At 42.4% G+C, this 27,368-nt stretch overlaps 1 protein-coding gene across 5 annotated transcripts in view; it reads right to left on the minus strand.

Annotated features, from left to right (window-relative positions):
- The window catches only part of NECAB2 (N-terminal EF-hand calcium binding protein 2), a 365,795-nt gene that overhangs the window by 216,551 nt on the left and 121,876 nt on the right, over positions 1-27,368 (minus strand). For all 5 annotated transcript variants that reach the window (XM_044987368.1, XM_044987369.1, XM_044987367.1 and 2 more), the window contains one exon: positions 284-392. In XM_044987368.1, the coding sequence (XP_044843303.1) occupies positions 284-392 (109 nt within the window). The remainder of the gene's footprint in view (positions 1-283; positions 393-27,368) is intronic.

Consider the following 27,368-nt stretch of genomic DNA (forward strand, 5'->3'; position numbering starts at 1 on the left):
AGTCTATAAGGTGCCACAGGACTCATTGTTGCTTTATAAAAGAGACTGTGCTTCGGGAAGTGTGTTGAACTTATACCAGGAGAACAAGGAGCCCTAATGGTCTTCACCATGGGAGGTCAAACCCTGAAGAAATGAAGCCCCTCTAGGCTGGCAGAGGAAATCCATCCCAGTGCACTTTGCACATGTCTAGATCTTTTAAGAAGCAAAACTTTAATAGTTGCACATCAAGAATCCTAAAATCTATGTCAGCAGGAAAGAAATCGACACCAATTCATATGCTTACCTGGTGTTGTCTGAGTCAATAGTATGAAAGAGCTGTTCAAGTTCTTCTTCATTAAGAGTCCCGTCTGAAAAAAAGGCCTGGAACTCTTCCAAGGACAACTTCCCATCATCTGTGAATGGCAAGACATCAGTGTTAAGAATAAAAGATTAATGGAGGGAAAGCGTAATCAAATGGAATACAAGGTCATGAGCTGCTTAAAGATATAGGGGGCGGAATTCTTGGAATTTCTGAGTATGTGTCCTGCAAAGTATCAACAACTTCACCAATACAGAGCTGCCTTGGTACATGGCTGGTTTTGGAACACAGGCTTTCAAACAGGAGGTATCTAAGAAGGCAGGGCCAAATGCATTACAAAGACTGAGAAGAAAGTTGCCAAAGGCAGCCAGATATTTAATGGTTATGGTGCTGTGAGGCATGTGCAAATGCCAGAGCTACCAAGTTAAAGGGGAACTTATGATGGGCAGCAGTGGAGCTAAGCTTGAAAGCAAATGCCGTATAAAAAAGGGAAACCTTACACCAGCATTAGAAAGAAGCAGCTCTATTTGAGGAAAATGTTCACAGTTTATTGGTTTATATGCTTTAGACTCATCATCACAACGCAGTACAGAAACGAAAGTCAGAAGATTCAAATACTTGGCAGCCCCTTGAAGCCACTTCAGAGAACAGACTTCAATACAATTTTTATTTCATGTTCAAAAAAGAGTTTAGTTATAACCACGCTCTCGTTTTCACAATATAGAACTTGAAATCAAAGTGCAGAAATAGCCATAAGAGAAAGGACAGTTTTGTAGTCTTTCCCTACGAAGCCAGAACCAGGAAATACCAGAGACCTATCAAGCATGTTTTCAAGTTATCCAGAATGATGCGTAGAACAAACAGGCTTGGATTGATACATCTGACAAAATATCAAAATTATGATTGGGTCAGATTTTCAAATGTACATATATGCATTAAGAGGGCTGTACAAATATCTGCATTTGCAAATCTCATCCACTATTATTATTTATCTGACACCAAAATATATGAGACAGGCTACAAACAAGTTCACATACTAAGTCCCTGGCTTGGGGAGTTTAAAATCTAAGGCCCCGATCCTGCATGCTGCAGCACAGGTGGACTCCGGACCCTGCAGGGAGCACCTGTGAAGTCAGGAGAGCTGTGTGAGCGCACAGGGTCCATCCACACAGAGTAGCTTGCTGGATCTGGGCCTACGAGTCAAATCGTGGCATTGGCAGCTGCCCCAAGGAAGAAGTGATGTGAAGATGCAATTCCCCAGGGGTTAGAAGGACTGTGCAGGTTGCACCATCCTTTAGAAAATAATTAGGCTTTTAATTTCCTGTTGCAATTGGATTAAGGAAAAAAGAAACTTGCAGGGTTCCTTCTGAAATGAAATCACACTGGGGTTCAGGGACCCTTTTGTCTGTTCTATGTTTAAGTAACGCAGGACATTCAGAGTTTACATGGTGCCTAGGAAAGCCCACAGAGCGTAATTAACAATGTACTTACTGTACACAGGTCTAGCACTCACTTTCTCCAAACAGTTACATACTGTAGCTTATAGCTCAGGCCATAGATGCAACATAGCAATACATCTTAGTGTAGTTTTCACTTGAGTTACCAACTGTTTGCACACACAGGGCCTGTATCATCTTCATGTTGAAACTTTACTTTCAAAAGACCTTGAGGACTTACCATGTGCATCTGCTGGGCCATACCCATAGGCATCTGCCTTGCTGAACATCGGTTGGTAAATCTACAGATCAAGTGAAGGAGCTATAATACAGAAAGGTTTAAAATCCTGCCTTGACACTGACTTCAAACACTGATTTGTGGGCATCTAACTAGATGCCCTTTGGACCTAATTTTCAGAAGTACTACGGCATCCTCAGCTCCAGTTACCTCAATGGCAGCTGCAGATGATCAGCACTTCTGGAAATCTGGCCCCAGGTCGCAAGTTGGGGACCCAGAAACTTAGTCACCCCAAATTAGTGGCCATTTATGAAAATTTGGCTGAATATCTTTGAGTTGTACACTTACACGTGAGCCTGCTGCACTGACATGGGCTGGGTTAAGTGGAAGGGTAGAGGCTGGGCATTTGCCAGCTTTGTTAATTGACTGAAGTATCAGATGCCAGACACCTAGAACAACCAATATTCTATTGTAATAGATCTAAACAATGCATCTGATTGTAGTGCTACTATAATATTTTGGGTTACTATTGTAAAATCCTGCTCTACCTATTTAAAAGGCCGTGAGGGAAGAGAGACAGACATGTGCAGTTATGTAAGGAAAGAAAAGTTGTAAGACATCTCCCTGACATAACAAAGGTACAAGCCAGCTATGAAACTGAGAGATTCTCCCTCACTAAGCACGGTGAGGTTTCTTCCTATCTGTAGCAAGAAGCCAAATAGCGAGGTGCTGGGGAAAGCTCCTGTACAAAACGGCCTACAGCGAAGCAAGGATGGCGACACAGTAGCTTTAAGAGATGACAATGGTTTAGTTATTCTATTCAAGTTCCCTGTTCAGTGCTAGAAGACAGCAACTAATAATGTAACATTGTTGTACCACAGTGCCTTGGGTGGAGGACTTACTGCAATTTACACACTATTTAAAAGCTTTTCCTTCCATAGCCCTAGATTTATGGACTGGAAATGTTGCCTAGGTTGAGATACGAGAATGTATCATTTATTATTTAATCAAATCAATTAAAACCCATGTTGCTTCTCTTTCAGGAAATGATGCTGGAGGACAAAGTTAGCTGACTCTCCACATACACAGATGAACATGCTCTGGCTTGAAAAAAATAAAGCGTAGGGCTGCTGAACTACATATCTGGGCTTCCAAGCAATAATGCAGTATGTATGGGCTGAAGCCAATTCATTTAGAACTGTAATTCATTTGGCATAAGGTATCTATTCTATTGGTGATTATAAAAAGATGGTGACAGGAGAAGGGATGTAAAAATCAATCTTGGGGTAAGCATTTATATTTGTAGGGCTCTACGGAGAATGGCTGCAGTTAACAGGCCAAATGCTGAATTCCCAATTTAGCTTTTATTCTGTCCTTACCCAAAACCTTCACTCATTTCAATGGGAGTGTTGCCCAAATAACAGCTATGGACTTGTTAATTAATTAACAATTAATCTGGACGTTAACCATTTATTTTTTGCTGTCATGGGCTGAGCTGTAATTGTTCTATTTCCCATTCCATAAAGATCAGCAGAACAGGAGGTGAGCTGTAGGTATTGGGAACGCTCAGCAGCAGTTAGACTTATTCAGGTTTTGATATTTTCATTGGCAAGAATGAAAGTCTCAGCGGAAAAGGACTTTGTGCAGATGAATCAGCATTGAAAATGAAAGTGTCCATGTTTCAAAGATGGACCATATTAACCAGCACTCTACCTCTTGGAGCATCAGACTTGATCAACGGCCCAACTCATGTGGTATCCTGTCTCCAACTCTGCCCAGGGCTGTATATTGCATAGGAAGATGCAAAATATCCATGGATGCCCCTACTTATGTAATGCTATACTCAGGATGGATGGGAGAATTTCCTCCTGACCCCCATTGGTGATTAGTTTATGCCCTGAAGCATAGAGATAAATAACCTTTTTATCCCAGCAAGTATAAACTGCAGAGGCTGCTCTTATATGTAATGTCTAGTTTTTAAACTTACTAGGTGGTTGTTTGCCTCAATAATATCCCACTGGACAAAGGTCAAGCAGAATCACCTTCCCACCAGAGCAATTTCAAGCAGCATTAGTGGGAAGGAAGCAAAGTAAAACTGGGCACACATTATTATTTTAATCCATTAATGTCATTTACAGTTTACTTTCAATCAGCACACACAAAAAGCTATTTGGACTCAAGCTTACTTAAAAGCAGTTGTGATTTTCTTCAGCCAGTTTATGTTTTCCAAGAGGAGAATGTCTCATTTCACTTTTACTTGATTTCTTAAGTCACAAACTGTTTTTCCCCCACTGAAACTTAAGTGTCTAAATTCTAAGTGGTGCCATGTTGCTTTCCTGATTCCTGATCCAAAGATTCTGAAGCACGTGGCTAGGATCACAGGAGTAGGTAGCAATTTTTTGACAGGAGTTCACATCACTTCAAATTCAGTGTTACTGGGTTATTTAAAGCGCTGCCTACCTGGTTGAGTATGTTTAGGGGGAAATCTGAGAGGACTAAAACAATAGCTTAGCACAGCAGCAACTGCAAGTGACATTTTTATAATTGCCTATCATAACGTAAGCATCCCCAAATATTACTGAAGTGCAGAAGGTACATGTGGTGCTGTACAAAACAGGCATACAGATGGCCTGAGGATCCTAAGACAGGACACAGAAAGAGACCTAAAGGAAGGAGGAGCTGAGAGTTATTTTACTTTTGCTGTTTGTGGACCTCCCAGGAGAAGCGGGTCTTTAGGAGGGATCTGACAAGGAGAGGGTGAAAAGCCTGGAACTAAACATTATTTAAAATCCTCACCCACCTCCAAATAACTACAATACAATAAAACACAAATCAGTCTAAAGCCCATGAAAATAAGTCACTATTTAATGCAAACTTGAGCACACATCCAAAAATATGCAAGGGAAAGTGTTCCAGAGTAGCAAAAAGAAAAAAATCCTTGAGCTATAGATCTATAATTGTAAAACAGCCGTAGGTCAGATCTGGATAGAGCACAGTAGACAAGAATGTCTGGAGAGAGTGAGGAGCTCAGAGATAAGAGAAAGCAAGACCATGCTAGGATTTGAAAGCTAAAATTAAAATGCTAGAAAATCATGGCCAAAGAGGACTGGCCAACACAGTAATAATATCCCGCTTCTGCAGCCGGTACAAGTTAAGATAAGAGTTGATGTATTCTGAAAATTTTGTACTCTAGTAACAGTCTTATCAAGAAAGTCATAGAAAAGCAAGTTGCACAAAGTAGAAATTTGCTGATATAAGAAGCTTGCCTCTAGTTGCATGCTCCTGTGTGCAAGAGATACAGGCTCTCCAAATGAATTGTGATGTAATATATCACAATGGTATCAGAAGTCTTAGAATTCCACTTAGCCTACATTCTCCTCTGGAGAAGTTATTGTTTAGGGATATGGGACATTTCCACCTTTAAAATAAGTTCCCACCTTTGATTAATATTGTGACATAAAAATTACATTTACCGGTACATACAAAATCGACATTAAAGTAATTCTACGTTTTCATAGATTTTAAGACGATCATGGACCATTTGTATCTAGATTGACCTTGTGCATAACACAGGCCATAGAATTTCCCCGAATGATTCCTGCATCTTTGGTTGCAAAGTTGAGCACCCAAAAGTTTAGAATTGGCCATATTAAAGCTGCCTGCCTGGGAAATAATGTAACATTAGCAAGTAACCTAGTTTTCAATATTCTCTTTAGAAACAAAAGAACTATTTTACTTATGCTTTGTTACCCCCCCCCCCCAAAATTAATCTCAGGCAAAAACCAAAGACAATTTTAACCTAAAAAGTTTGCCAAAGTTATAAATAATTGAAAGGAGGGGGTCATAATAAGAGTTTCAATATAGGTGTTACAGTTCCACCTCAACTTAAAATCCTGAGGAATCTATAGCAAATGTCTATTCATTATGGAGCATATGGTCAGAATTCTCATTTTCTTTAATGTGTCATGGAAATAAGATGACAAGGCAATCCATAAGTCCTCCAAAATTTAGCAAAATTAATTGCAATTAAAAAATTAATCTTGATTAATGGCAGTTTTAATTGTGATGCTAAACAACGGAATACCAGTTGAAATGTATTACAAATGTTTTTGGATGTTTTCTACATTTTCAGATATATTTATTTCAATTACAGCACAGAATACAAAGTGTACAGTGCTCACTTTATATTATTTTTATTACAAATATTTGCACTGTAAAATGATAAAAGAAATAGTATTTTTCAATTCACCTCATACAAGTACTGCAGTGTGATCTCTTTATTGTGAAAGTGCAATTTACAAATGTAGATTATTTTTGTTACATAACTGCACTAAAAAATGTAAAAGTTTAGAGCCTAAAGTCCACTCAGTCCTACTTCTTGGTCAGCCAATTGCTAAGACAAACAAGTTTGTTTACATTTACAGGAGACAGTGCTGCCCACTTCTTATTTACAGTGTCACCTGAAAGTGAGAACAGGCATTTGCATGGCACTTTTGTAGCCAGCATTGCAGGGTATTTACGTGCCACATATGCTAAACATTCTTATGCCCCTTCATGCTTCGGCCCCCATTCCAGAGGACATGCTTCCAGGCTTATGGCGCTCATTAAAAATATGTTAATTAAATTTGCGACTGAACTCCTTTGGGAGAATTGTGTCTCCTGCTCTGTTTTACCTACATTCTGCCATATATTTCATGTTCTAGCAGTCTCAGATGATGACCCAGCATATGTTGTTTGTTTTAAGAACACTTTCACTGCAGATTCGACAAAACGCAAAGAAGGTACCAATGTGAGATTTCTAAAGATAGCTACAGCACTTGACCTAAGGTTTAAGAATCAGAAGCGCCTTCCAAAATCTGAGAGGGACAAGGTGTGGAGCACTCTTTCAGAAGTATTAAAGAGCAACACTCCGATGCAGAACCTGAAGCACAAAAAAAGAAACTCAACCTTCTGCTGGTGGCATCTGACTCAAATAATGAAAATGAACATGCACCGGTCATCAGCATAGACACATGTCCTCTGGAATGGTGGCTGAAGCATAAAGGGACATATGAATCTTTAGCACATCTGGCACATAAATATCTTATGATGCCAGCTACAACAGTGCCATCAGAACACCTGTTCTCACTTGCAGGTGACATTGTAAATAAGAAGCAGGCAGCATTATCTCCTGTAAAAGAGAGTCTTTCCTTTCTTGCTGTTAGCACAGCTTTCTGATGGTCCTTCCCGCCTCCCGTCTCTCACTTATCCAGACAGAGCTGTAGCCCCAAGAACATAAAACATCAAACTCTTTGCTATATTACTTCCCCTATTTCATAGTAAAGGTGTATGGAGGGCAGAGCTGCTTTCTGCTTCAGACTGCACAGTATGCCACTGTACTAATGCAATAATTCTGTCTTCAGGATACCTCCAACTGATTTTTCTGCCTGCCATGTACCAAATTACCTGTCCCCAAGCATCTCTTTGAATGCCTGCAGCGTGAGACATGGCTGTCACAGCTCAGGGCAACTGCGCTTGTATTTCCCCCCTGTGGCCCACCAAAGGCACCCCTTTTAGGCTCCTAGCTCATCAGCCATCACCTTTCTTGGGCAGAGACCCACATCTCTCTCCCTCCTGACCAGGATTTTTCCTACCTGCACTACGATGCTCCCAGCAAGCCAGACTACCTAAACGGCTGGTGCTTTGCTGTCTCTTTGAAGTTACCTCACAGCCCTTTCTAGACAAGCACATTTATTCTTAAGGTGAAAGCGTTACAGGGACAACGTTAGAACCAATAAAAGAACACACATGCTAATAAGTTTACCAGAGATCACCTCACAACTCCAACAAGGGATCTAATAGGAGTCAGTCCTTTAAACTCCACAAAGGGGTTTTTCTCTGGTTACAAGTTCATAACAAACTTAACTCAGAACCGAGCACTCTATGAATGGGTTAGTTTTTCCTTTGTACGGCTTGGCCCTTTGGTCTTCAGACTCCAGGAACAGGTGATCAGCAGACAATGGTTCCCTCCTCTGGGCATAGCTTCAAAAGGCTGGGGTTTTGCATAACCAGAACTGGGGAATTTGCATTCATCTCCCCTTAGAGATTCCCCAGGCAAACCACTTGACACGGGTTGCCCCAAAAGTCCATTCCTGGCTTGATGATTATTCTATATAGTCCTTTCAAGTTCATAACACTTCCCAACAGTTACATCTCATCTCCCCGCTAGAGAGAGAGGTTACATACAACCCCAGCCCACAATTATATATGAACCATTCATTTAATACAAGGGACCCCAAACATACATATGTTATGCTATACAAAGTGCACGGGATCGTTATAGAGGAGAAGGCAAAAACACTGCATTTATGGAAAATACAACAGTTGGCATATGCTTTTTAGTCACACACACACACACACACACACACTCCTGCCAGTTGATGTTCGTAGTTAACCAGTCTATTGTAGCTTGAGTCAATCCAATGGCCAGTTAGATTGAGCACGAGCATGGAGCTGGGCTTTTGTCGGTCACAATCCAATGCTCCAAGGCTTTGCAGGACTGAACCCAGGCAAAACACCCCAGCTTTATAGTTGTAAATTCCCATTTGAGTCCATGCATTTTGCAATGTCATCCTGTAATTATTAGTCCTTAAGTGGTGATATCATTTGATGGTGATTGTCGGGCTTCCCATCCTTATCTCCTATTTGTTGTCTCGCCTTCGGGGGTGCCTGCCTCACCTCTTAGGTCGTCAGTGCTGCTAACATGTTTAGCATCGGATACAATGGATGTTTTCTGATTGTCTCCTGGTCTTTCCAAGTGTCTCGCTTTTTCTTGACCATCTGGACATTTGTGATGGCTTTCACACCTTATCTTTCCCTGATGCATGCATTCCTCATTCACACAAACGATCTCTTACAGAAACCTTCAAAGGTATACAGACAGCAGTATTTTATATTCAGCAGAATACATTGTAAATCAAGCCTTGCTAAATCTTATAACTAAAACAATTCACATTGGGGCTTCAGGCCCTCAACATTCCTCTAATCTCCTTAACATAGATACGATACAAGATCTTAGAGTGCCTAATTTGTAATACATATAGGAAACCATAGTAGACATTATAACTTATCCTAAGGGTATGGCTACACTTGCAGATGTACAAGCGCTGTGAGTTAAACCCGCCTTCATACAGCTGAGCAGGGAAAGCGCTGCAGTCTGTCCACACTGACAGCGCACTGTCGTGGCCACATTTGCAGCTGCATTGGGAGTGGTGCATTATGGGCAGCTATCCCAGCATTCAAGTGGCTGCAATGTGCTTTTCAAATGGGGGGGGGTGGAGTGTAACAGGGAGAGAGTGGGTTTTTGGAGTGCTGAGAGTGTGTCTCGGACCCCCCTCCCTCCCTTGCCTCTCTCTCACTCACTGAAAGCAAGCGGCAGCTGTTTCTTTTTTTCTCATAGACCAGATAAGCAACCGCTCACTGAAACGGACCCCAACCCCCCTTCCCCCCACCTCTGCTGCCTCTCTCTTCAAGCAAACATTAGCTGTCGGCATGCCAAACAGAGCTCCCCTGTCTGCCTCTCCCTCATTTGAAGCAAACAGTAGCTGTATTTGGTTTTTTGATAAGCAGCCCCCGAAACGGAGCTTTGAAAGGGCACTTCCTCCTCCGGAGTTCACAACAAAACAAGAGAGGATTCTTCAGTTAAAAGGATTATGGGGAGTTTCTGGAGGTCCATCAGTGCATAACAACATTACTCCCCGTTTACACTGGAGCAGCAGTGTCTCAGCCAATACGCAACAGCTGTTATTCCTCTCAGGGAGGTGGTGTACCAGCAGCACTGTAGCTGTGGAGAAATAGCGCTGTACATGCCTTGCCAGTGTGGACGAGGAGTGAGGTACAGCGCTCTGGGAGGCTTTATTGCGCTGTAACTCGCAAGTGTAGCCAAGGCCTAAAACAAAAGGGTGACCATAATCAGTTATAAGGATTGTTCTGGTCTGTTATTCCTTTCTGCTATTCAAAAAAGATGGGTGGCAGGATGAAATCAAATCATACATTAATTCTCATAGTACAATTATAAAATCCTGCTCCTATACATACACTTAATTCATTAAGATGTTTCAAAGATATTGCAGGAAATTGCAATACCTGTCATAAAGGCTATCAATATTCCATGCATATTCTTTAATATAATGCCTGAGGATTTTTCCCTTTACAGGAGAAACATCTGTCCTCCCAGCATGCATTCAGTCCCAAGCCTTGTGAAGAAATAACATGCATATGGCAAATAAAAGGGTTTTTTTAAAATCCATTTCTAGCAGAATACCCTAGTTAATCAAGGACGGTCACTCTTCAGTATTTCTAAGGCACTGTTCTTGTTATATAAATACAGAGCTGATCAAACAAAGCTATGTCTGCAGGGCCTATTTTGCTACTGTAATACATTTTTCTGGCCAGGTGTTTGTGTCTAAAATTGTAGACACAGCAAAGGATGTAGAAATGTGTTGTGCAAGACTGAATTTAATAGACAAATAAAATCACTCCTAGAATTGATAAAATGAGGAATTAGCTCAGAACATCCCTTTCTTTCAAGAGTTAACATTTTTCCTCCCTCCATAAAATGGAAAGAAAGCAACTTTCAGTTAATAATGACCCCATCAGTCAGCCTAGATGGTGAACAGCGATTTAAGCCCCAGTTCTCATCTAGCATTACGAGTAATCCTTCACACATCAAGAGCACATGGCTGGCAGTCCATAGTTCAAGGCTTCATCTGGGGAAGTGAATAATTCCATTGTAATTGGCAAACGATTCTTGGCTCTCACTGGAAATAGTTCGAGGGTCTGGCAATGTCTGTTAACATTCCTACATTGCATGTCAACTTTTATCCCCAGATCAAAACTTTTTGTCTTCACAGAATTATAAGTGATCTAGAGTTATTTTTAATACTGTCTATAGATAGGTACCGTAGGTAGGTAAGTGCCTGAGAGGCTGGCAGTGTTAGGAAACTGACACCCAGCCAGGCACAGGCAAGAATCCCTCACACTGAAGGCAGGGGATAACTCAGACTTCTGAGTACCCCAGCAACCATCACAGATGGAAATGATAGACTTAACAATAATACAGAAAAGGCAGAAGTGCTCAATAAATATTTCTGTTCTACAGTTGGGGGGAAAAACATGTGATATAGTCTCATCTTATGGTGAAAACAGTCTTTCCATTCCATGACTATCTCTGGAGGATGTTAAACATCAGCTACTAAAGAGAGACATTTTTTAAATCAGTATGTCCAGATAACTTGCATCCAAGAGTTGTAAGAGAGCTGGCCGAGGAGCTCACTGGACCATGAAGGCTAATTTTCAACAAGTCTTGTAGCACTGGGGAAGTTCCATAAGTTTGGAAGAAAGCTAATGTGCCAATTTTTAAAAAGGATAAATAGGATGACACAGGTAATAAGCCTGACAACCTGACATTAATTCTGGACCACATAGTGGAGTGGGTGTTAGGAGACTTGATTAATAAAAAATTACAGGAGGGTAATGTAATTAATACAAATCAACATGAGTTTATGAAAAATAGATCCTGTCATGCTAACGTGATATCTTTTTTGATAAGATTACAAGTTTTGTTGTTAAAATAATAGTGTTGACATAATATACTTAGACTTCTGTAAGGTGTTTGAAATGGTTGTGACGGAGTAGGGAGTGGGGAGTACTGACCTGGGAATGTTGCATGGGAATTTTACTGGTACTGTCTGCATTGGTGCTGGATGGTGGTGGGATATCAGGGTGTGACTTCACTTGAGGGATGATACGTGAGCACGTAACCTGAGCCCAGGAGGGGGTTGGGGCCAGGTGACACCTTCTGCCTGGGAAACTGGACAAAGACTGGAGGAGGAGCCGGGGTGTGTGGCTGGGTGAGACTGCTGGAGAGAGTTTTTCAGTTTGGAGTTGGCTGGGGAAACAGAGGGAGGCCCAGCACCGGGATTTAGGCTCCCTACCCCCCAGGATGGACCTGCCTGAGGGGTCCTGTTTCCTGTACCTACATGCTCTGTTTTGGACTGTATTCCTGTTGCCTAATAAACCTTCTGTTTTACTGGCTGGCTGAGAGTCACAGTGAATCGCAGGAAGTTGGGGGTGCAGGGCCCTGACTCCCCCACACTCCATTACAATGGTAACGCACAATATCTAGATTAAAAACTAGAATGATATAAAATTAACATGGCACACATTAAATGGATTTAAAACTAGTTAACTCATAGGTTCTCAAAATGTAACTGTAAATGGGGAATCATCACTGAGCAGGTATATTTCCAGTGAAGTCCCGCAGATTGGTTCTTGGCCCTGTGCTATTGAACATTATTGTCAGTGACCTGGAAGAAATCATCAAATCATCACTGATAAAGTTGCAGATGATATAAAAATTGGACTGATAAATCATGAAGAGGACAGGTCACTGATTCAAAGATTGCTTAGTAAACGGCACTCAAGCAAACAATATGCCTTTTAATACGGCTAAATGTAAACGTATACATCTAGGCACAAAGAGTGCAAGCCATACTTATAGGCTGGGGGGATTCTACCTTGGGAAGCAATGACTTTGAAAAATATTTGAGGGTCATGGCAGATAATCAGCTGAACATGAGCTGTGATAGTCAGTTGCTGTGGCCAAAAGGGCTAATGCAATCCTGGGATGCATAAACAGGGGAATGTCAAGTAGGAGTAAAGAGGCTATTTTACCTCAGTACAGGGCCGCCCAGAGGGGGGGCAAGTGGGGCAATTTGCCCCGGACCCAGCAGGGGCCCCCATGAGAGTTTTCAGGGCCCCCGGAGCTTCTTCGCTCCCGGTCTTCGCTGGCCGGGGGTCCTTCCGCTCCGGGACAGAAGGACCCCCTGCCGCCGAATTACCGCCGAAGCGGGACCCGCCGCCGGAGTGCAGCCGGGTCTTCGGCAGTAATTCGGCGGCGGGGGCAGGGGGGGTGCTTCCATTCCGAGACCCGCCGCCGAAGTGCCCCGAAGACCCGCGGTGGGGGCTGCACTTCGGCGGCGGGTCCCGCTTCGGCGGTAATTCGGCGGCGGGGGTCCCCGACGTGGGTCTTTGGGGCACTTTGGCGGCGGGTCCCGGAACGGAAGGACCCCCCGCCGCCGACTTACCGCCGAAGCAGGGCCCCCGCCGCCGAAGACCCCGGGCCCCCAGAATCCTCTGGGCGGCCCTGCCTCAGTATCAGGCACTGGTTTGACCACTGCTGGAATACTGTGTCCAGTTCTGGTGCCCACGATTCATGAAGGATGTTGATACAGGAAGAGGATTCAGAGAATGATTAAAGGATTAGAAAACATCCCTTATAGTGATAAACTCAAAAACCTCAATCTATTTAGCTCAACAAACAGGAGGTTCAAGGGGTGACTTTATTACTGTCTGTAAGTATCTACTTGGGGGGAAATTATTCAATAATGGGCACTTCAATCTAGCCGAGAAAGGTATAACATTGTAATGGCTGAAAGTTGAAGCTAGAAAAATTCAGACTGGAAATAAGATGTGACGGACTGCACCCCTGTATTCACACCCCACACACTACTGTAATAATGTTTGTACAAGGCACGCTTTGTGAGGTATCCTTTCAAAACCCATAACTTGATCAACATCATGGTAACATGCATGTAGGAACTTTATGTGTAAAGTTATGAACATAAGCTGAACTCATGGCTAAAGGGTGTTTCCCAGATACGTCTGGGAAGTGGTTAAACTAGTTACTCAAAGACAAAGGACAAGCTGATGCCCAGCCAGGTGTCAACAAAGCAATGGGACATCACCTAACAAGGGGCCATTCTTTGGCAAAAAGGTGGGGCAGGGACAATGAGATCTGCATCTTAGCAAAGAAACAGGATGAGGTCTCCTTTCTCCACCAGACCTCCTGTCTCCTGGCTCTCAACTGGAAATCCTTTTTTCAAAGAGGGACTGAAACTTGTACTCACTTAATATCTCTCTTTGTAGTTGTTAAACTTGTTTTATTGTTTTATCTAATCCAGGTTGTTTAAATTAAAGTGTCCGGGTAACTCCATTTAAGGTGATAAACTGGTCCGTATTATTCCCTTAAAGGAAGAATGGATTTAATATATTTGGACTGTCCAGGAGAGGGATGGGCATTACAAGATAGACAATTTGGAGGGAAGATCCAGGACTAGGAGTGTGTAGGGGTCATCTTGCAGTGTAACCAAAGCGGGTGAGACCATAACCCAAGTGTGGCTGGCAGCCTGCAGTTACACACAGACACTCAGGGTGAGACTTGCATTCAGGAATGCTGTTTGTGGGAGGCCCGTGTGGGAGCTACCACCACCAAGGTATTGTAAGGCACCCAAGGTGGCAGGGCACAGGTGACAAAGCCCCTCAGTGATCTGAACTGCACCCTGGTATGTCACATAAAGCATAACCTTTCAATGGTGAGAGTAATTAACCATCGGAACAATTTAACCAAGGGCTGTGGTGGATTCTCCATCACTGACCAGTTTAAAATCAAGATTGGCTGTTGTTCTAAAAGATCTGCTCTAGGAATTATTTTGGGGAAGTTCTATGGCTTGTGTAACACAGAAGGTCAGACTAGATATTTGATCACAGTGGTCCCATCTGGCCCTGGAATCTACAAATCTCTGACTTTTAAAAAAAATTGGTTAAAAGGATGGTTTATATAGACCTAAATTACCTATTTATCATCATACAGGAATTACTGTGTGTGAAGTTCTGCTCCTGTAACACTACAAGAATATCATTTCAGACTGATTCTTCTGTCCCAGAATTCCTTTTTGTGTCAGTTCATTTTTTTCAGATTTCTGAACCTCAGCATCTAAAAACAGCAACGAGCCTACCATTATCAGAATCCCATTCAAACGGAACACTTTAATGACAGCCTGTCTAAATATTTGGTCTAAAGTGGAAATAAAGCACAAGGACAGCAGAGTTTGTGGTCAATAAGAGAACACTGAATTCTACAGCAACGAGACTCTCAGCTCAAGCCTGGTTGTAAGCACTTTTCATATCAGAAACTTCCACTCGTTTTGATGGCAAAATCTGAAAAAAAATGAGGACACAGCTAAAAGAGAATAGTATGTTTCTTTTCTCCTTTAGGAACTCAACAATTAATATTCTGAATAAGAGGTACTGCATCCTGTGAACCAAATGAGAAAGAAAGGTTTTGAAGGAATGTATTAACATTTTAAGAACTACATTAAATTTCTGAATGCCAGAGCAGTGACAGCAACAGTGTGTGTCCTCATGTGCTGAGGAAACACTAAGGCTAGAATTAATTCACCTCAAAGGTAGCCATTTATGGATATTCATAAACAGAGGAGTTCTGGGAATCACAGAGGCATATTTAATTTTGTTCATCAGTTCTACAATTTTTCCCATGTAGCTTTTAATGGAATTTTCCCCCAAAATTGCCATGTCTCCAAAGTTACAGTAGGCTCTGAGATTGGACCATGGCTATTTGACTACTTCTGCAATGCAAAAATGGTTCATCTCACAGATATGTCCTGCTGGAAGTGTGGCACATCATCTTGCTTGGGAAAAATGGTCTGCGGCCATGTAGTCAGATTTGGCCAGGTCAACAGATGAAAGTATCAGAGATGAGAACAGGAATCTTTGGTACCACTTGCAATGCAAGCAAAAGGCCTTCTGCCAAGTGCTTAAGGCAAACAAATGATACCTGGGACCATCCACTGACAAAGTCAACATATCCATCAGATAAACCATTCCACCAGACACCCTGAAACATGCAAGAGTCCATCCTGTCTTCAATTAGTGAGCAGCTGACACAAACAACCATGATAACTTGTGCCCACTCTCCAACCTCACCTCCCTGGGCTAGATTATTAAAAAGGTGTTAGCAAACTGACTCCAGCATCTTCATAATGGGCAGATATCCTGGATCCTCCTAGTTTAGCTTCAGGGCACTGAAGGCATCCTATGAAGCTCTGGCTGCACTGATGTATGACCACTGCATGGTGATGGACAGAAGCAAGATTCTACTTTACTGATCTGCTTCATTCAACACACGGTCCATCTCAAGGTGCTGCTGAAAGAACATGCAGGAGCAGGCAGTTAGACAAAGCTGGCTTCATTCATCCTTTTCCAGAAGGCCCAAAGTCATGACTGGCAACTGCTCTGAGCTTTAAGGTAAGGGAATTCCCTTAGCGTCTCAGAGCTCAGTCCTCTCACCACCCCCATTCGATATCTAAGTGGTATCTGTAATACCAGCTATGTGTTGATTAAACCGTTCTGTGTAGCCTTTCCATTCAGTGCTGTACTGCTGTCTCATACACAGCAGTACAAGGAAAAGACCAAGGAAAAACCAAAGTGATGCTAATGAGAAGAGGCACATGCTCTGGGGAACTGGTAAACACTATACCTCACTCTTGACTGAGGGCACAAACCTTCCAGCACTCAACATCTCAGCTTCTGGCTTATGCTGGATGCCTCACTGTCTCTGGGGAATCAAACAGCAGTCATCAAAAGCACTTTTTTCCCCATCTCCAGCTAACAAAGTGCCTCCATCCATTCCTCATGGATGAATACAGGGCCTACAATAATTCACACATTCATCAGACCAGGCTAGATTATTGCAGCTCTCTCTTCCTTAGCCCAGAAAAAAAATTTACTAAGAAGCTACAACTAGTATTCAGTAAAGCAGACCATCTTCTAAATAGGATGAGCCAGAGAGAACACATGCTCGCATTCCATCATGTGCTAGCTCCCCATGCTCCCTGATCTACCTTTCGAGGTTCTTGTACAAATGTACAAAGGGGTACACAAGAATGCCCAGGTTTCTCATCAGGAATCTTGTACAATAGATGTCATCTTCCTGTAACTATGGCCTCCCTACATCTGATGTAGGGAGGGAGGGAGGAAACCCTGATGTAGGGAGGGAGGGAGGAAAGCCTTCTTAACAGCAGGCCCAAAACTCTGGCACACCATCTTAGTTCCTCACCAATTTCTGGGCATGCTTCAAATACCTCTTTCACCTTCACCATTCCGCAAAGAAAATGCTGCAGAACTGACATTCCTGTCAAATTAAGGGCACTAAACTGAATTTAGAATAGGACTATCAACTGTTCTCCCATCTGAAGAATGTGAAGTATTGCATCTGAAGAAGTGGGTATTCACCCACGAAAGCTCACGCTGCAAAACGTCTGTTAGTCTATAAGGTGCCACAGGATTCTTTGCTGCTTCTACAGAACCAGACTAACACGGCTACCCCTCTGATACTTGTTCTCCCAGGCAGCTCTCACTGTGTTTATTTCATGCCTGGAACTCAGACACCCCAGTAATTATAATAGGTACTTTTGAAGACCCTACTTCAGTGCAATGTGTGAAAGACAGCCGAAACTTATATTTCTCTGCTGCATTATGAGGCCAAAATCTACACCTGTCCTCCACCACGGCTTTAAAGCCCCTCCCAAGTTTCCAATGTAAGTTTAGTAAAAAGAAACCACCTCTACTTTAGAACTGATTTTTGTTGGTAATTTAAGACAGGTTTCATTGTAGCTGAAATGGGGCTGTTAGGCCCATTCACTCCTAAAAACAGGAGAAAAGGAGCATGTCACAGGCAAGGATTCCCCTTCTTAATGGGGAGGACAGAGGAACAGCTGTGTGTGTGTGTGTGTGTGTGTGTGTGTGTGTGTGTGTCAGGCTATGTTACATAATGTCTCTCCAGAGCTCAGTCCTCTTACTCTCCCCTGGGACGTATTCATTTCCTCCAGCTGAGCCTAGCCATATTTTCTTTATTGCTGGGCTTCCTAGCAACCCCTACAACAAGGATAGAAAGCTGCATCAGTTTCTCTGCTGAGAGGGGAGCTAACCCTTCCCTTGCAGGCCAATAGCTGAAGAACTTCTGACAATTTACTGTAAGGAACTAACAAAAGCATCTATACTAATTAATGAACATACAGCTCAAATACATCTGGATAGCCTGGTGGCTGTACAGTTTAAAGCATTCCACTTCTTTGTATGGTTAGTTTTGTCCTGAAATCCCTGGAACCTTTGCTGAATGGAAATATTGGTGGGACATTGGCAGAAGCCAAGCTTGCTTGGTGGACACTTATGAGGTCCCAGTAAGAGGATCACAGTGCAACAGAGCTTTGTACTGCCAGGCACTAAAGAAAGCCATTGCTATCATCTTGCTGTAATGCTGATGACTATGTTGCACTGCAGCCATGGTTGCATTTGTCCAAAGGGGGCCACCTGCAAAGCTCAATTCCAAGGCTGCTACCTGTGTGGGGGATGCCATTTTGCTCTACAAAATGGTGCCCTCTGTACTGCGTGACCTCACACACATGGTGCACGCTAGGTCATGTCACATGGAGGATGCCATTTTGTAAAGGTAGGGGACATTCCGGCTCCACTACAAGCATGTGAGGGGGGCCCCTGCAATTGCATGGGTTGTAGGTGCCTAACACCACCAATGCACCTCATTTTCCACCCACCAAATTTTGGGTGTAAGTTCTCTCTGAAATGGCTCAAATGGATCTGAGACTAGTCACAATACAGGAAGTACAACTGTGATGCTGTGAGCGGAGGTGGCTGTGGAATTCAATCAAGGGTGTAAGAAATTGGCTTAAAGAGAGAAAGCTTAAGAGTTCTTTGCATCAAGTCTAGTAGCATTTCTAAAAATGTCCAATCAAGAAAGAATAAAGAGTCTGATGGGCATTTGTGCACATGCCAATATAGTTTTTAGTCTGTTTAAAAAAACAGCAGAGATTGTGTGGTAGGGCATAGAGGAGTCAGGTAACCTTAACTACAGTCAGCAATACCAGCTCCATCTACAGATATTGTACATTAGGGAATCTCAGTTTCTGCAGCTGCATTGTAAATACCCAGTTTATTATCAGACTTCTTGAAAGCAACCCTCTTGCAGCCTCATGTTTATTAAGCAGCTGGATAAACAGCCTCTTAAGAGTCTCAGCCAGCTCTACCTTAGTCTATTTCACGTGCTTTGTTTCTTTAGTTTGAATATGAATGCAGTATTTCATATGAAAGGAGTGGGACATGCCCCACATTCAGCTGATTATACACAGGCCCTGAATAAGTAATGAAGAGGCACGTGCTTGAGTAAAACAGAAGAGTGTTGCAAAAGTCTGTTCCCCATATTCTCAAATGAAGGCACGTACGAATCAGAATGCTCCATAAAACTGGCTAGAGCTTTTATTTTAAGGCTAAATTCCATTTCTGCAGGTTTTATGCATACCTAGATCAAATATGAAAGACAACACAAATTTAACTACACTTACTTCCAATCAAACACACTATAACCTCATTCACGCTACTTTGGTATCACTAGCTGCTGGAAGGATCTTTCAAGATGATATTTTATTGCTGGAGACAGTCAAAGTTTTCCTTAAGGGCAAGATTTTCAAAAGTGCTCAGTGTTGGCCTAACCCTACACCCGCTAACATCAACGGGAGCACAGTTAAGCCAGCACGGAGCACTGTAGAAAATCCTACCCTATGAACCCTGGGGAGAGAAGGATCCTGAGAAGTGCAGCCCCCTCAGCTCCAAGACCAGATTGGAACAGCCATGTTCCAATATTTCCAGCACTTAGGTCAGCACTCAGCACACTACTAAACCCTAGGAATGTGTGTGTCAGAACAGTCCCACATTCTTTAGCAGCAGCGCTGGGTGAAATACACACTGATCCTAAAAACCACGTGAATTTAGCCTTGAGTTATAGATTCGGTGCAGCTGTGTACCTCCATCTATGTTCACACTGATTCAACTAATACAGGCTGAGGTTGTTCACATGGCTTCTTCTCTTCTTGGTTATAAGAGGGAGCCTCCATTACCCATGAAAAATAAAACAGGTTGTTCCCTAAATGGAGACTGAACCACAAATAGGAGGGAAGAGGCTCTTTACTGTATCCTGTAATATAATAATTTCCACTTCTCTGATATAGAAGTGAGAGGTCCATTTATAACCGTGGCAGGTAACGTTATAAACAGCAACAGCTCTTCCTCTTCTCCAGTGAGCAGAAGTTGGGATAAATCTGAATGCTACTTCACACAAAACCTGTGGAAGAGTTGTGGCTAAATCCCTAAATGTCTTCGGCTGTGATTGAGATAGGAAATAATAGTGGTGTCTTGGATATTATAATGTGGCAACTATTGGGGTATATTGACCATGAGCAAATTATGGAGGATTAGTGAATGACAATCTAATGAAATAGTATCCATCTGGTATCTATAGATGTCAACATTTTTCAATTCAACTAGAAAGCTGTACAGAGATTTAAAAAGCAAGTTAAATTATTCAAAGAAGCAGATCTCAATAACTCTGAAGGCAAGGAAAAGTTTACACACTGCATTGTAATTTATATAAAAAAAAATAAAAATAAAGATCAGCCATTCAGCTACTTGTACTGAGACTGACAGAACTAGAAGAAATTACTTGAATAGCCAATTAGAACCTTCATAATGAAGTGAATAGTTTGCTTCCTCAATTTAACCATTGAGATGAGTAGTTCAATTGTGAACACATGAACATTTCATTTCTTGAAAGCCAATCGTCTTGAAATTCCCATTAAAAGAAGTTCTTGCATTTTTAAAATTAACTACAGTTCTGTAAATTTTCTATGGCCCCTGTCCAAGAAACTCACTTGTCAGGAACTGAATCTTCACCAGCAACTGTTTTCGAAGGTAATCTTTGCTTCAGCAAGTCATAGAAAATTATGTAAACAATTATTTTCAGTGAACACAAAGACAAATTGCCCCACCCATATGTACCGTATATGTCTCTCACTGACTTCAAAAGGAGCTCATTTACGCAACCAAAGTGTTCTCTCTCCACACAGATTTAGCAGGTTTCCTAGATGGAGAGATGCCAAAATGCCAACTTGTTCTTAATTTTATGCTTGGATTAGAGGAGTTCTACATTTCTTTTTACATCTGATAGAAGAAAATCTTGTTTGTACATGTCCCCTATATTAGGAAAGGTGGCTCCTGAGAACTCCTTGATTCTACACTTGAAGGCTACTAAAAACAGAACTCTCTACACATCCTATGCTTGAAGTTTCTTGCTATCATGGAGTTAAGAGTTGAATATCTCAGCCCTATTGAGATTACACTTCATCCTAGGGTAAAGTGTGTTGATTTTTGAATGGATGAAACATTATGCACTTTAGTAAGACTTTTGAAAACTAAAAAAGCAGCATCTGCCCTATAGGAAGGTGTATCTGCTATTAAGTGACTGCACACACACTCCAAGGGCTTCTTTTCATGTCTGTGATTTAAGAATAAAGACCTTTGATATAACTACAGATCTTCTGAAGTAGCATTCCAACATTTTAGAAATACATAGTCTTGCAATAATGCTGGTTAAGGTTTGATTGATATTGAAGTTGGTCCAAAAAGGGAAAAAAAATCAAAATTCTGTAGTTTTCATTTTATAAAATGGACGGATTTTTCATGTTTTCAAAAATGTTTGATATTTACCAAAATAGTTAAGAAAAAATTTCAATAGGTCTGAGTTATTACAAAAGCTTCACTAAAAATCTTGATTTGAAAAACTGCAAATAAAACGAGTGTCAACAATTTCTTATGAAAAAGTGACTCAGGAAAAAAAAAAGCTATTTTTCATTCAGAACCTTTCTATCTGCTCCATTTGATGTTGCTATTTGATTGCAGCTGGAATAACCATAGGTTGATCTACAACAATATATATCTTGATGAGACACAGTGTATGATTTACAATGACAGCATCTGCCACTAAAAATCAGCCTCCATGACAGTGCAGAATGCAAGAGAACTACATGGATTCCTCGACTGGTCCAGCAGCCTTACTGTACCTGGACTGATGGTCCCAACAGTGAGCGCTGAGCTCTTCTGAAAATCTGGCCCTTAGTTTACTTCTCTGGCTTTCCAGGCAGCCCTAGATATAAGCACTCCAACCAGTCACATTGGCAGTATGTATTCAGTGTTGCTCTAGCCGCTTTGGTCCCAGGATATTACAGAGACAAGGTGAGTGAGTTAATATCTTTTATTGGACCAACTTCTGCTGGTGAAAGAGACAAGCTTTCAAGCTTACCCAAGGCTCTTCTTTTCTCTGTGTAAGCTCACAATCGTGTCTCTTTCACCAAGAGAAGTTGGTCCAATAAAAGATATTAACTCGCTCACCTTGTCTCTCAGAGCATGATGGAGCAAGTGTCAGCAAGGGCAACAAAGAATTTGGGACCAGTTTGAAAGAAAATGGCAGACAATCATTTCAAAACAAACACACATATCCTTATTATATGGTTTTGTACCCATCTAATAGTATATAGGTATAGTGCAACCCTTCCTTAGATTTCAATATCTCTTTAGAGGCAATGTGTACATGTATATTCTTGTAACAGCTGTGTGAGAGAGAGTTTGACAGACAGATGCTCCAGCAGGAATGGTTCCACTCCCTAGAGGCCATCACAGAAAAAGTTTGGTCAACTGCCTACCTAAGGCAAGGAAAATGGTGGCATTCCCAAAGACTGGATGGTTTCAGAATGTAGGATGACAACACTGCAGTGATAATCATATCCCTTAGTCACTTCCCATAAAGGGCTTTAAGAGTTGGATCCAAATGAACATTAATTTTCACCTAGTGGCAGCAATTTTACAGTGTAACTCTCAGAGATTTAATACCATCCTGCTTTTTGCTCATTTGACAAAGGGGACTTGCTCGCCAAATATATATACAGGAGAGGTGGCAAGGGTTACAGATCTCATATGTTTACTACAAAGTACTCCAGAGAGCAGAGGTAAGTGTATATGAGAAATAGCATATGGTAATCATGAGAACCCCTTCATTCTATGCCATTCTTCCCTCTGGCCAGATGTTTCCACTGTAAAGACTCTCTCTAACATATTGCACGTTCCCTACATGTTGCAGATGTGCAAGACTTCAGAAATAAGTACTAATCTATCATTATTTGCCTCTCCTAGACCCTGGCTCTGAATATATTGGAGATGTTGCTTCTCACACATCTGGCTCAAGAATAAAGCACTAAAATTCAGAGGGAGTGGAGGGAGCTCAGCATCATGCAGGATCCCAAACTAAACTGGCTCTGTGCTACGTATTGCTGGGGAACATGGGTGGCTCGGGGGATTGCAGCGAAGTCTTTCACTGCTTCCAGTCCCCCCCAGCCAAGTCTCTGGCGACTGAAGGCAGTCTTCTTCTGTTAGCTGCTCAGTTGCCTACTTTGTAGAATGAATAGGTGGTCTCGTTCCAGGGTCTAGTGGGCATGTATCCACATTGCAAATACCACTATCAATAAAACAGCACTCTCTTTAAAAAGCGGTCTTAACAGAGAGGCCAAGAACATGATGGACACGACACTTCACTTTCTCTCTCTTAAATGTGTTCCCTTCAGGTCAAGGTAGGCAGACTGGGAAAGCTTGTCTTCCCCCCCTACTCTCACTGCATTTATTTTGTAGCTATATATCGGGTTTCTCTCGCCAGGCATTTCCTTCAGCTCTCCGAGCCCAATTTTCAACTCCCACAACTGGGCCTAATTTTCAAGAGAGCTCAGGCTCCCATCCAAGCACTTAAATAAGAGCCAGACTTTCAGAAGCGCTGAGCATGTGGCAGTTCCCACTGCAACACTTCTAGACAACTTGCTGAGCTCTTTTGAAAATCTGTCCATTTATTTTGGTGTCTAAATGGGAGCTGAAAATCTGGTCCCGGTTTTCGGTGCTGAGCTCGCCTGAATATCTGGCCCATAGTTCACTTTTCTTTTTAAAGGTCTCTTTATTTGCTCATATGCTCAAAAAGGCTGGCTAAATTTACAGACTTCACACAGTGCTCTTCTGCGTATGGCAGGCACTCAGTACTCCATGGCAACAGCGGGGGGGGGGGGGGTTCACATACACCTGCTTGAAAAACCAAGGTTTGCTTATGTAAAGAAGAATCTTTCTTTTAGCAGTCTATAATCTATGGTGTACAGCTGAGCAGTACTGACTACGCAGGAGAGGGCAGTGGTACAAACAAAGTTGCCATTTTATTACAATATACAGTAGATTCAGCTGAATAGCGATTCTGATAGTAGCAACTTCTGGTTAATAACATATTGCCAGGAACCAATCCCATCCTATTAACATCTATGTTAATAGGATTGAGATTTTGGCACCAGGCTTCCCACTTATCAGCAACTTTTTAGAAGAAAGGTCCCCCCTGTAATCAGTTTCCTGGATCCAAGCATGAGCAGCTGAGCACTTCTTCTGCGTGCCCTGACTCCTAAATGTGTGGATCTGACTCTTGCCGATAAAGTATGGGTTTTGGAGACCCTGGTGCTAAGCAAGTGTGACTAGCTGAGAAAGCTGGTGTCTCAAAGTCCATTGTTTTGCACATACTGAAGAACAGTGATGACATTATACAGGAGCATGGGAGAAGCACAAACCAAGACCACAAGCGTCAATGCTACAGAAAGGAAGCAGACACTGGTCAAGCCCTTTGGCTCTGGTCTCAGCATAAGCTTGGCCAAGGTGCTCGACGCTCTGTGTCAATGAGAAATAGAAAGCCCAGCAGCGAGCAGGGGAAGGTGGTCAACCCTTTGGACAGCTGCCTCAGTTGGTGAAAAGCCCAGCACGACATTGTTCACCATAAGGAATACAGTGAGAAACAAGATCCTGACACTCTGGTGGCTACTGAATGGAGGGTGTACACCCTACCCAGCATTCTAGAGGAGTTTCAGCTATATGACAGCTTCAGCCCTAATGAGACTGGTCCCTTCTACCGGGGCTTTCCTGGCATGCTGAAAGAAGGGTTTGTAGGTAGGAAAAAAGCTCTGGACTGCCTCACGTTGTGTTGTGCAGATGTGGATGGGATGAAGAAATGGTCTCCTAAGGTGATTGGAAAGAGCAAGTGTCCTCTCTGTTTTCCCCAGAGCTGCCCAGGGTCTATAGAAGCTCAGCAAATGCCTGGATGAGAAATTTGTTGTTTGAAAAGTGCCTAAAGAGTGGAACAGGGAGCTTTGCCTACAAGACAGCCACATATGCCTCTATATTCAGAGAATATGGAGAATATGGAGCTATTCTTGCCTCCAAACATGACCTCAGTCAAGCACCCAATGGAAATGGGTGTCATCAAAAACTTCAAAGGTCACTATCATGCTTATCTTAATGGAGATGGGCCCAAAATGAGGTTCCAATCCTGCTCCCTTTGAAGCCAATCACAAAATAATGGGAGCAGCATCGTAACCTAAAATCCCATATCCAAATTTTCTACTTCACACATCCCCTTGAAGCTGACCTACACCTATGAGTGGTGGATGTTGCCAAACAAATCTAACTGATTGATGCACTTCATCTCACTAAGGAGTCATGGGCCACGATTGTCTCCAAGACTGTTCTAAGCTTTAGAAAGGGAGAGTTTCCACCAACAGAAAATGCTGGCCTGATGAACCAACAATGTGCTGGCTGATGTTTCAATTCCTGAAACTCTACCAGCAAAGGACTCTGAGGAAATTGTTGAGTTTGGCAGCCATTTGGAGGCAGAAGGTGAGCTCACTGACGCTGAACTTCTGGAGATAGTGGCATCTGTAAAGCATCTTCAGGCTGATGACCCAGAAGAGGATAGTGTATTGGACAACAAACCCAAAAGCCGTCACTTGCAGAACAGCTATCTGCAGCTGACATTTTCTACAGGATACGCCAATATCACGGCTTTGAGAACAGTTACAAAGCTGCACACAAAACTGAGAAAAATGTATTGGTGGAGGTGGCAAACCATAAAACAAAGAACACTCTGTGTGTGTGTGTGTGTGTGCGCGCGCGCGTGCGTGTGCCCGCACTCATGCACACACCATTGTAGTCTTTGTGACACAGCAAGACAAGATTTCCTAAATCTGCTCTGAGCACTGTGGTACACTATACCACGTATCCATTACTTTGTGTTACATTTGGTTTTCTTCTTTAGTACATTGTAGCAAACGGAAAGTTAATAAATAATTTCACAACTACGGTACTCAACAATGTACCATACTTGCATGCATTCCCCTGAAAACAGTGCCTTTGCATATTGGCAACTTCCAGATAACAGCAACTTTTTGCTGGGAACTGAGGGGCTACTAATAAGCAGAATCTACTGTGTTACAAAACAAATACCTACATTAAATAAACTCCTCTCATTCCTGTGCCCTAAGGCCCTGAATCCCTTCTCCATTTCAATCTCTCCTAAGCAGTTGGATTGCCCAGCTGGTCCATTGTGACTATGACAGAGTCTTCTTCAGAGTGCGAACTCACACCATCTCCTCTCCAGGATCTCCTTTTGCATCCTGTCTTACTGCTCCTTTGATTCCCATCTTGCAGCAGCTTGAAATTTCTTTCAGCTTCCATTAAATGTACTTGTGACAGGTTCGGTCACAGAGATCCCCTTCGGACTGTCACCTGATGTGCTGAGACAACCTCTGAGCCCATTTTCCTTAGGACTTCAGAACCCTGCCTTGCTGAGCCAGACACGCTAGCCTGTTGCAAACACAGCCCCAGGTCTGAACCACATCCTCCAAAGCTGCAGACTTAACTGAGAATGGCTTAGCAAGTTTTCCTGTCTCTAGCACCCAGAAGCCCAGCTCCCAATGGGATCCAAACCCCAAATAAATCAGTTTTACTCTGTATAAAGCTTATAAAGGGTAAACTCATAAATTGTCCACCCTCTATAACACTGATAGAGAGATATGCACAGCTGTTTGCTCTCCCAGGTATTAGTCACTAACTCTGGGCTCAATAATAAGCAAAAGTGATTTTATTAAATATAAAAAGTACAATTTGGTTCCAAGTAATAACAGACAGAACCAAGTAAGTTACCAAGCAGAAATAAAAACAAAACACGCAAGTCTAAGCCTAATACAGTAGGAAAGTGAATACAGCTAAATTCTGACCCTCAGAGATGGTCCAATAAGATTCTTTCATAGACTGGACTCCTTCCAAGTCTGGGCCCAATCCTTTCCCCAGTACAATTCTTGTTAGTTCCAGCTCAGGTGGTAACTAGGGGATTTCTCATGAGTGGAACCTCCTTTGTTCTCTTCCACCTCCTTTTATAGCTTTGGCACAAGGCAGGAATCTTTTGTCTCTCTGGGTCCCCACCCCTCCTTCTAAATGGAAAAGCACCAGGTTTAAGATGGATTCCAGTACCAGGTGACATGGTCACATGTCCTGTGAGACCCCAAGCCTTCATTCTTCCAGGCCTGACTCACAGGAAGGCTTGCAAGTAAACAGAACCATCTGCAGTCAATTGTCCTAGTTGATGAGAGCCATCGAGATTCTAAACCACCATTAATGGCCCCCACTGTGCATAACTATAATAGGACCTCAGAGTTATATTTTATATTCCTAGTTTCACTTACAAGAATGACACATTCATACAAATAGGATGATCACACTCAGTAGATTATAAGCTTTGTAATATCTTACA

Source organism: Mauremys mutica, chromosome 14, assembly GCF_020497125.1.
Source record: "Mauremys mutica isolate MM-2020 ecotype Southern chromosome 14, ASM2049712v1, whole genome shotgun sequence".
In the NCBI taxonomy this organism is placed as follows: Eukaryota; Metazoa; Chordata; order Testudines; family Geoemydidae; genus Mauremys; species Mauremys mutica.